This window comes from Trachypithecus francoisi, unplaced genomic scaffold (assembly GCF_009764315.1).
Source record: "Trachypithecus francoisi isolate TF-2019V2 unplaced genomic scaffold, Tfra_2.0 Lachesis_group3, whole genome shotgun sequence".
NCBI classification, from domain to species: domain Eukaryota; kingdom Metazoa; phylum Chordata; class Mammalia; order Primates; family Cercopithecidae; genus Trachypithecus; species Trachypithecus francoisi.
Window position 1 is genome coordinate 117,358,989 of NW_022681468.1, and position 12,076 is coordinate 117,371,064.

The following is a 12,076-nucleotide window of genomic DNA, read 5'->3' on the forward strand; positions in this document are numbered from 1 at the left end:
ACAAATTTGTGATAGAGCATCAAACTAAATGAGAGTAAAACTATTGAATAAAAGAAGAATTCCTTAGCCTGCACTGATATAATTTATTTTTACAGTGTTTTTTCTAATAGATATATTTTTACCATTCAAACTTTTTAAAAATTATATATACTGAGAAGTCTAACTCCAACCCACAACCTTTATCTTCTAGTGGTAAATTTTTGTTTGTTATTTAACTTTCTAGCGTTTCTTTCTCCAGTATAAGCTTTCTCACATAAAACATAGTATGTTATATAATAACAGCATAGTATTCTTTTGTGCCTTGCTTGTATCATTGAACAATGTATTCAGAAGACCCTTCTCTATCTATGGTAGACAGAATTCTAAAGATGTTCCCTCCAAGGTTCTTGTCACCTGGTTATTCATTCACACATAATCTGGGTACTGCTGTGAAGGTACTTCGCAAATAAAATTAAGATTGCTAATCAACTGACTTTAACGTAACAGTTTATTTTGGATTATGCAGATGAGCCCAATGTAACCATATAGGCCCTTAAAAGCTGAAAAGGAAGGCAGAAGAGTCAGAGAGATGAGGTAGAAGACGATATGGGAGACATAGGTAGAAGAAGTCAGAGAAATACGAGCATGAGAAGGACTCAATCCTCTTTTGCTGTCTCTGAAGATGGAGAAAGGAGGGTATTGAGCAAGGGAACGTGAGTGGCCTCTAGACGCTGAGAAAAACTACCAGCAAGGAAGTAGGACCTCAGTCCAACAACCACATGGAACTGAATTCTACCAACAACCTGAATGAGATTGGAAGCAGAGTGTTCTGCAGAGCATCCAGAAGGGCACACACCCTTGTCGGTATCTGATTTTAGCTTGGTGAGACTAAAAGTCTCTGACTCTGAGAAGTGTCAGACTTCTAGCTTACTGAACTGTGAGATAACAAATGATAGGTGTTATTTTAAGCCACTGAATTTATGGTAATTTGTGGCAGCAGCAATAGAAAACTAATACAATAGCTATACACAGAAATCTATTTCACAACTGGCTGCCATTCCTTACTGTACTATTAGGCTGCTTCCAGTCTTCTGCCATTACAAAGAGTGACACAATGAATAACCATGTGTCTATGTGTTTGTGATGAACTCCTAGAATTGAAATTACTGAGTCATAGGGTGAATGCATTTGTTATTTTCATAAATATTGCTTCATTTCTCTGTAATAGAGGTAGTCTCATTTTGTAGTTTGTATCTCTACACAGTTTTTATTTGCTTTTCTCATACTATCAGTGAGATTGTGTATCTTTTATTATGCTTAAGTACCATTTGCTTTTTTTTTTTTTTTTTTAAACTGCAGTCTGTATGTTTTTGTTCGTTACCCATTTTTCTTTTGGTTTTGGTCTTTTCCATCTCAATTTGTAGCAACTCTGTATATTAGAGAGATTACCCTTCGTGATATAAGTTGAAAGTATGTTTTCCTGGTTTGTCAGTCTTTTCACTTGGCTTATTATGTTTTTTGCCATGTGGAAGATTTTTAAGAAATCAAACTTACGAATCTTTTTTTTTTCATAGCTTCTGAATTTTGAGTCATAGTTAAGACTTTCCTCACTACAGGGTTATAAAGGAATTCTCAGTGTTTTCTTCCAATAATTTAGTGGTCACATTTTTTACTTTTAAATTCCAATCTTTATGGAATTGTCCTGGGGTACAGTGTAAGATATGAATCTAATTTTACCTCTTATCAATGGCTACCAATATCATTTATTTTATTTTATTTTTTTATTTTTTATTTTTTATTTTTTTGAGATAGAGTCTCACTGTCGCCCAGGCTGGAGTGCAGTGGCCAGATCTCAGCTCACTGCGAGCTCCGCCTCCCGGATTTACGCCATTCTCCTGCCTTAGCCTCCAGAGTAGCTGGGACTACAGGCGCCCGCCACCTCGCCAGCTAGTTTTTTTGTATTTTTTTGTAGAGACGGGGTTTCACCGTGTTAGCCAGGATGGTCTCAATCTCCTGACCTTGTGATCCACCCATCTCGGCCTCCCAAAGTGCTGGGATTACAGGCTTGAGCCACCGCGCCCGGCAACATCGTTTATTTTAAAGTGCATCTTTACTCATCAACTTTGAGATGTCACCTTTTTTACATTCTAAATTTCCCATTATGCTTGGAATTTTTTTTTTTTTTTTTGATACAGAATCTCACTTTGTCACCAAGGCTGGAGTGCAGTGGTGCGATCTCAGCTCACCACAACTTCCGCCTCCCGGGTTCAAGCGAGTCTCCTGCCTCAGCCTCCTGAGTAGCTGGGACCACAGGTGTGTGCCACCACGCCCAGCTAATTTTCGTATTTTTAGTAGAGACGGAGTTTCACCATGTTGGTCAGGCCGGTCTCAAACTCCTGACCTTGTGATCCACCCACCTCGACCTCCCAAGTGAGCCACTGTGCCCAGCCTGCTTGGATCTTTTTTATCCTGTTTCGTTAGTTGATCCAAATAGTCGTGAGCCATTCCAACTATTTGATTGTCTAGTTTGAGCATAAGAAAGATCTATTAGTACTTCTATTTCTATTACCTTATATTTATAAATTAATGTAGAGAGAACTGACATCTTCATTATTTTGAATATTTTCCTCTGATTAAGTCTATTTTTGTGTCCTTCAAGAGGGTTTTAAAGTGTTTCATATACAGGTTTAGAAAAAAATCTTCATGTTACATACATACATTTATTTATTTAAGAGATGGGGTCTCACTATGTTGCCCAGACCAACCTCAAACTCCTGAGCTCAAGTGATCCTCCCACCTTACCCTCCCTAGTAGCTCAGACTACAGGCACACACCACCACGCCCAGTTATGTTACACTTACTGTTGAGTGTTTTATGTCAGCTCGGATAATCACTGTAGTTAACAGTATCACATATATCCTTTTGTACTAGATCATTTATAAATATATATCGTCTGTATAAACTCGAGACTATGTCTAGTTTATATATGATCAAGTGTTTCAAAATGTGGTCTACAGTAGTTTCTGGTAGACTTTTAGGGATTTTATGGTATCATAACTGTTTTCATAATAATAAAACATCATTTTCCTTTTTCATTGAGTTGACACAAAAGCAAACATGGGTAAAACTGCCGTCAACATGAATCAAGGCAGTGCCTGCAAACTTTGTTAATGGGCATTATAATTTTTTACAGTCACACACTCATAGTTTAAGAAAAATAGAGAAGCTTTACTTAAGAAGGTGAAATAATAAAAATGTTAATTGCGTCAATTTTTGATTCTTGAATTCACGTCTCTTTAATATTCTGTGTAATGAAATGGGAAAGATGCAAAACCATGATATGATGGTTGTCTCAAGAAATTACTTGTACAATTAGATTGCAGGCTGATCTAGTAGCATTTTTTAAAATTGAGATAAATTCATATAAGAAAATTTAACCATTTAGCCATTTTGACTATGTAAAGTGTACAATTTAGTGGGTTTTAGTATATTCACTATGTTAAGCAATCATTACCACTATATAATTTGAGAACATTATCCCAAAAAGAAATTCTACTTTCTGAGCACTCACTCAATCCCTCTTCTCTCTTCCTCCTAGCCCCTCACAACCACCAGCTACTTTCTGTCCCTATGGATTTGCCTATTCTGAACATCTCATATTGACTTAAAAAATCATATATATGGCCTTTTGTGTCTGCCTTCTCTCACTTAGCATAATGTTTTCAAGGTTCATCCGTGTTGTAACATGTGTCAGTACATCATTCCTTCGTAAGGCCAAATATTCTGTTGTATGCATATATAACATTTTATATATCTGTTTATTAATTGAAGGATATTTCAGTTGTTTCTGCTTTTTGTTTGAATAATGCTTCCATGAGAATTCATGAACAAGTTTTTGTGGCAACATGTTTCTAGCCACTTTTTTCATAGAACATTATTTTTACTTAAACTATTCATTAAGATTTTGGCATGAGCAGTTATCCTGTCACTTCAAGGAAAACAACTGACGATACTTATTACCAGTGATGAAACTTGTGAATTCAAGCAAAAATTCAAATTTTGGAAAACTTGTGTCTGCTAAGTTTTCTAATGAGGTCAATGATAAAATTAAGGACTATGACTTTCTACTAGTGTATAATGAAGTGTGTCAACATTTGGAAGTTTAATTTAGTGAATCAGTATATTCCAAATGATCAACACATACCACTATAAAATCATGTATAGGTAAAATGTCCAAATACAAAATAGACCAGTTGGTATTGTAAACCAGCTTTCTTGAGGTAAATTTACTTAAACACAGATTTATCCCTTTTTATGTGTACAATTCAGTGATTTCAGTAAATTCACAGTTTTTCCATCATCTCAATCCAATTATAGAAAAATCCCAAAAGGATTTTCATGCCAGTTTACAATCACTGCTCTTTACTAGCCTCAGGCACTACTACTCTCTGTTTCTGTAGTCTTGCGTTTTCTGGATATTTCATGTAAATAGAATCATACACTGTCATTTTTGCATGTGGCTTTTTAGCATAATGTTTTTGAAGTTCATCTGTATCATTGTGTTTATCAATAGTTAAGTCTTCTTTAATGCTAAATAGAATTCCATTGCATGGATATGTCACATTTTATTTATCCTTTTTATCAGTTGGTAGACATTTGAGTTGCTTTGTATTTTTGGCTACCATGAGTAATGCCACTATGAACAGTTGCGTACAGGTTTTTTTGTGGATGTACATTTTCAGTTATCTTGTGTATAAACCTGAGAGTAGAATTTCTGGGTCAAATGGCAACTCTATGCTTCCAGTTTTCAGAAACTTCCATGCTGTTTTCCAAGTGACTGAACCACTTTACAATCCCACCTGCAGTACCTGAGGGTCGTAGTCTGTCTACATTCTTACCAACATTTGTTATTGTCTACCTTTTTTGTTATAGCCATTCTGGTAGGTATGAAATAGCATCTCATTGTGGTTTTAGTTTGCATTTCTTTGATAACTAATGATGTTGAACATCTTTTCATGTGCCCATTGGCCATTTGAACTGCTTCTTTGATGAATCATCTGTTCAGTATTTTGCCCATTTTTGAGTTAGATTGCCTTATTATTGGGTTGTAACATTTCTTTATATATTCTGAGTAGAAGTCATTTATCAGATATATGATTTGCAAATGTTTTCTCTGAGTCTGTGATTTATCTTTTTTTCTTAATGATGTCTTTGAAGGTTGAAGTTTTAAATTTTAATTAAGTCCAAAACAATAGATTTTACTGTCATAGGACATGAAGGGTTCATTGGTTATGGTTTTTTACTTAACTTTTAAGTTACCATTTGTAAAGTTTTGGTGCTGCATTACTATCTGAAAGGACTGTTAAAATATTACTCCACTGACTCAGAAGAGTGAGGGGGGTTGGGAAGGGGATGGCTGATGAGAGATTACTTAATGGGTACAATACACGTTATTTGAGTGTTTGATACCCTAAAAGCCCTGACTTCACCACTATGCAACCTATGCATGTAACAAAATTACATTTGTACCACATACATTTATACAAATAAAAAAATTTTATTTTTTATTTTATTTTATTTTATTTTTTTTGAGACGGAGTCTTGCTCTGCCGCCCAGGCTGGAGTGCAGTGGCCGGATCTCAGCTCACTGCAAGCTCCGCCTCCCGGGTTCACGCCATTCTCCTGTCTCAGCCTCCCGAGTAGCTGGGACTACAGGCGCCCACCACGTCGCCCGGCTAGTTTTTTGGGTTTTTTTTTTTTGTATTTTTTAGTAGAGACGGGGTTTCACCGTATTAGCCAGGATGGTTTCGATCTCCTGACCTCGTGATCCGCCCGTCTCGGCCTCCCAAAGTGCTGGGATTACAGGCTTGAGCCACCGCGCCCGGCCACAAATAAAAAAATTTTAATTAAAAATATATTCCTTCATTTTCCACTTTAATATCTGTATTAAGCTAGATTTTCTTTGTATATTTCAAACTGAACTGCATATTGCAACAGATTGAGTGCAGAAGTAGATGTGAGAATCCAGGTGTCTTTTATTAATTCAGACATTAAAGAAATTTACAGAAATGTAAAACAATACCCCTTTTGCCACTAATTTTTTTTTTTGCTTTAAAGATATAGTTTTTAATTAAGATGCTATGTTCATGTGTAATACATTTATTAATTTAAAATAAATTAATGAATATATACTTTAAATTTTTTTCAGCTTTAATTGCTAGCATAGTAAATATCAACAGGTGTAACTCATGTAAACAAAAACTCTGAGGTCATCAGTAATTTTCAACTGTAAAAATTTCCTGAGATTACAAAAAATATATATATTTTAGCTGGGAACAGTAGTTCACACCGATAATCCCAGCACTTTGGGAGTCTGAGGCAGTCAGATAACTTGAGATCAGAAGTTCAAGACCAGCCTGGCCAACATGGTGAAACACTGTCACTAATTAAAAATATATATATATGTGTGTGTGTGTGTGTGTATATATATATATGTATGTATATATGTATATAAACTATCCAGACACAGTGGCAGGTGCCTATAATCCCAGCTATTTGGGAGGCAAAAGCAGGAGAATCGCCTGAACCCGGGAGGCGGAGGCTGCAGTGAGCTGATAGCGCCACTGCACTCCAGCCTGGGCAACACAGCAAGACTAAGTCTCAAAAAAAAATGAAAAAAACAAAAAAAGTCAAAAAAAGAAAACATACTTTGAGAACTGCTGCTTTTAATGTAACATTAGAGTCATATAAGATAGCTGTTATATGTCTGTTGCGTTGCTTTCTGTTTTTCATATAATTTGGTCATGTTTATCTAGATTGTTAGCTTTTGGAAAGCAGGAAAAATATATTTTATTTTTATGTTATTTCTCAAAAGATCATACTTGTCCCTCTAGAATAGTGCCTAGTGAAGACTTAACAAGAGATTGAAGGATTTCCCACCATGTTAGGGCAGCATTTACTATTTTGGCTTTAATATAAGTAGCTAAATTTTCTCATTCAGGTGGAAGAACACAATGGTCACATCTTTAAAGCCACCCAGTATAGCATCCCTACATACTGTGAATACTGTTCTTCTTTGATATGGATAATGGACCGAGCCTCTGTTTGCAAATGTAAGTATCAGAGATCTTTGAGGAATATTTTTAACCACTGACATTTCTATTTCCTTGAGTTGTCTTATTCTCCTTTAGCATAAAGGAGTTACTTACACTACCTAAATTTTTAACCTCATCTCTTGCTATACTCTCTTCACCTATTCTTTGTATCTAAACCAGACATTTTGATGTTATTTGGTCACTGAGAGCCTTGTACATGTAATTCACTCTGTCTGAAATGGTCTTCTCCCAGATTTTAGTATGACTTCATATTTCAATTACTTCATGCCTACACTCAAATCTCACCTTCTCAGAGAGCTCTCTTTTCTACCCCCAATTTAAATGCTGTCCCCAAATTCTCTATTCTTTTTTTTTGAGATGGTGTCTTGCTCTATCGCCCAGGCTGGAGTGCAGTAGCATGATCTCAGCTCACTGCAACCTCTACTTCCCGGGTTCAAGCGATTCTCCCTGCCTCAGCCTCCCAAGTGGCTGGGATTACAGGCACATACCACCACGCCTAGCTAATTTTTGTGTTTTTAGTAGAGACAGGGTTTTGCCATGTTGGCCAGGCTGGTCTCGAACTCGTGACCTCAGGTGATCCACCCGCCTTGTCCTCCTAAAGTGCTGGGATTACAGGTGTGAGCCACTGCGCCCGCTCCCCACCCCCCAAAATTGTCTATTCTTTTACTCAGACTTAATAGTCTTCATAGAACTCATTACCACCCAAAATTATATTAAGTATTTGTTTTCTTGTTTTTCAGTCTGTGCCTCTAAAATATATGCTCTATAGGTCAGGAAACTTATTTGTCTTTTTTTTTTAATATATCATCAGTGCCTAAAACAGTGATGGCACATGGTAAGTTTTAATAAATATTTGTTGGTTAGATAGACCTATAGATGGGTGGATGGATGGATAAATGAATAAATTCTTAGATTATAGTCAGAAAGGTACGTTTCCTACTGTATTCCTTTTAGCAGATTACAGTAGAAAAATATAAATATATAAAATATATAAATATTATATTATATATTATTTCACATATAAATATATATACAAATATATAAATCCTAAAATGTGAGTAGAGATTCTTTGTAGATCAACTTGGTCTGGCTCACAGTGGACCTTTAGCCTCCACTCATTTTATACATCTGCTCTGGTGCTATTATTAGTTCTGTGAAGCTTCGCTTTTACTAGTGGGCTAAAATTGAATGAAGCAAATACCAGGAAAGGACCAGATCCGGTATGACAGCAGTTTGCCACAGAAAAATTGCCACTATTACTATCTATTTACTTATTCCATGGTTCAACAGCAGTTTTGCTTTGGTTTTATTATCAGTAGTCTAAAAAATCATAATGAGTCTGAAAATAGGAAGTAGTTTGAAATGTATTTGACTCTTTAGTGTAACTATGATTCTTGTAGGTTTAGTTTCTTCTGTAACTTAAAGCTAAAAATTTAAATGATTTTCTTTTTTATGACTCTTTTGGGCTGGTTTGATTTTTTTTTTTTTTTTTTTTTTTTTTGAGATGGAGTCTAACTTTGTTGCCCAGGCTGGAGTGCACTGGCACAATCTCAGCTCACTGCAACCTTCGCCTCCCAGGTTTAAGTGCTTATCCTGCCTCAGCCTCCCGAGTAGCTGGGATTACAGGCGCCCACCACCACGCCCAGCTAATTTTTGTATTTTTAGTAGAGACAGGGTTTTACCATGTTGGTCAGGCTGGTCTTGAACTCCTGACCTCAAGTGATCCACCCGCCTCAACCTCCCCAAGTGCTGGGATTATAGGCATGAGCCACTGTGCCTGGCCTGATTTGATTTTTTAATAGATTTAGCTAACTTTCTTTGTTGTTATCCTGATGATTTCACCAGTACAATGACATGGCCTCCCTTACTTGATCTTGGCCTTCAAAAGCCTACAAGTTATATTTTACAAGCTCGAGAAAGGATATTCAGGTATTGGTACACAGAAGCCAGAGCTGGTATAGCAAAATGAATAAGCAGCTGTGTTCTCAGTATCCTCCTCTTAATGTACCTCTTCCTGTTCACCAGCTGCCCAACCACCCTGGGTTATCACCACTTCTCTAAATTATTTTAGCTCTGAACCTTTTCTTTATCCCATCTTCCCAATCACAACTGAATATTCTTCATGTTCTGGTCCTTCAGAGCTCTGTTCTGAACCTTTAGAGATGATAAATAAGACCTTTCTTATATCTTATTGTGTTACCCAATTTGTTTTCATTTCAGGAAGGGTCTTTGACATTAATGCCTTCCTTACCTATAGGAATGATTCTTACTAGGCATTTCTGAGATTTTAGTATGTCGTAGAGCATATATGTGGTGGAACATGAACACTAATTTGTGAATCAAACCACAATATAAGTATGCTGCTGGAATTTATTGGGGAGTGGTACTGTGTGGCATAGGGGCAGGATGAGCAATTTTGAAAGAACAAAAAGCTTTTTCATTGACTGTGGCTAGAAATTTTGATCATGTTTTCAATGTCATTATACCAAACAGAATGGGCTAAAATGCTTTTTAATCATACCATTGTACAAAGTATGTATGTCATATTACAGCAGTCTGACATTTAAAGAAAAAAAGTAAGGCTAAAATAAAGTATACTTGATAAGTTCTTATCATTGATGTGCAGACTTCTAAAAATGTTGCATTCCTCACCTATTTTTCAGTATGCAAGTATGCTTGCCATAAGAAATGCTGTCTGAAAACCACAGCCAAGTGCTCTAAAAAGGTAAGAAATTATCTTCTTATCAGTAATAGATAACAGACCTGTTGGTCTTTTGTGCCTTATGGAAATAAATTAAGGCCTTTTTGGTAGTTTTACAGAAAAGTGGTTTTTAAACTTTTTGACCACAAATCACAGTAAGAAATATGTTTTATGCCATGATCCAGTTCACACGTTTGGTGATACATGTACAAAACTGAATTGATTTTCATAGAATTACTTTACTGTTACTATATGTGAGTTACTAAATTAATTTCATAAGCCACAATTTGAAGAACACTGCATTGAGGTTTCATACTTCCTTAAACACTCATAAATCTTCCTAGGAATTATCCTTAATGCAGTAAGCTACAATTAAAGATGAACAAATTTAAACATGAATAGCAAAATTCACCAGCATGGATGGTTGTTGTTTTTACATATATCTTTTGGGTACACAGAGATCTAAAATATACTGTACACATACTGTTTGATACCTTATGTTTCAAGGAAGTTATCTTTTTTTAAAAAATTCAGGCTTTTATTCATGTATGATCACAACATTTTCTTGTTCATTAATCACATACTGACAGTTGTTACAATAGCATGTAAATCTGAAATATAAATGTGTGTGCATGTTGTTTGCAGTAGACCAGTCATGGTAAAGTACAGAGAGAAATGTGATTCAAGAATTAAAATACAAAGAATATGAGTGAGACATTTGCTTCCAGCTAAGATGAAGTAGCTTGTGTCAGACCAATACCAAAAATGTTTGTTGGCAAGCATCAGGGAATTGCCCAGGGAAATTGTACCTTAGGAGACTAGATTTTAGAGAGAAGAGAATGCAGAGTAGTGAATCTAGATCTGTGAGATCTTTTTCTTCTAGTGGAAATTTTTCAATTTTTGCTGTACGACAAGAAACCAATATTCTGTGCAGAAGGCCACATTTAAGATTCAGAGAAGCCAGCAGAGCATTTAGCAATCTCATAGGACTTTAGAGACAAAAGTTGAAATCTGGGACTGACAGGACTTGAGGGACCATGATCCAGTCATTTGCAGAAGGCGACCTGAAACTCAAAGGTTTTCCACTCAAGGCATTTTCTTTTTTGAATTCTTAAACTTAGAGTCTAAGACGTTAATCAGAAAAGAAGACTGAAGTTTTCTGCAGTCTCTCAATGCTAAAGAGAGAAAAAATTAGAGTTATAGTATCCCCCTTTGAAGAGAGGGGCCCTAGGCGATACTGTAGACTCTCAATGAGACCTCTGAAAAAGTGCACTCTAGGAATGGGGGTAAACTACTGATAAACTGAGCTTAACAAAAACTACAAACTAACTTTGAGCCACTCCTTGAGTGTATTAAGGTGATCTGCTCCTTTTTCTAATAAGCCACCCATCAGAAAGAATAGGATGAAGCCTCTCTAGAAAGATAACATCATCCAGAGCCTTTGTAACTTTTTTCTGTATAATCTCAGACATAAAGAAATAAGACTAAGAGAAAAACCAGTGGGCAATATCAACAGACTTACAGATAACCCAGTTAGTGAATTACCAGATACATATGTTAAGGGATTTTTAATTAATATGTTTAAATAATAGATACAAAGATGGAGAAGTTAGCCAAAGAACTGAAATACAGTTGGCCCTCTGTATCCATGGATTCCATATCTGTGAATTTAGCCAACTACAAGTCAAAAGTAATTGGGGGCCAGACACGGTGGCTCATACCTGTAATCCCAGCACTTTGGAAGGCTGAGGTGGACGGATCACCTGAGATCAGGAGTTCAAGACCAGCCTGGCCAACAGAGAAACCCTCTCTCTACAAAAAATACAAAAACTAGCCGAGTGTAGTTGTGGACACTTATAATCCCAGCTACTCAGGAGGCTGAGGCAGGAGAATCGCTTGAACCTAGGAGGCAGAGGTTGCAGTGAGCTGAGATCCTGCCACTGCACTCCAGCCTGGGTGACGGAGCAAGACTCCATCTCAAAAAAAAAAAAAAAACAGTAATTGGGAAAAAACATTGCACACAGTTCCAAAAAGTAAAACTTCAATTTTCTGTGTATTAAATACTACGTTGAATCCACAGAGTAAAATAATGTGAGGCATTATATTAGGTATTATAAGTAATCTAGGGCTGATTTGAAGTATGCAGGAGGAAGTATATCTGTTATATGTAGATACAGCACCATTTTATATAAAGGACTTGAGTATCCCTGGATTTTGGTATCCGTGGAGGGCAGGGAGGGTGTCCTGGAACCATTCTCCAAGGGATAACTGTATATATTTA

At 36.3% G+C, this 12,076-nt stretch overlaps 1 protein-coding gene across 14 annotated transcripts in view; it reads left to right on the forward strand.

Moving 5' to 3' along the window:
• Positions 1-12,076, forward strand: part of MYO9A (myosin IXA) — a 321,205-nt gene that overhangs the window by 262,158 nt on the left and 46,971 nt on the right. For all 14 annotated transcript variants that reach the window (XM_033189506.1, XM_033189505.1, XM_033189513.1 and 11 more), the window contains 2 exons: positions 6,980-7,091; positions 9,758-9,819. In XM_033189506.1, coding sequence (XP_033045397.1) covers positions 6,980-7,091; positions 9,758-9,819 — 174 coding nt within the window. The remainder of the gene's footprint in view (positions 1-6,979; positions 7,092-9,757; positions 9,820-12,076) is intronic.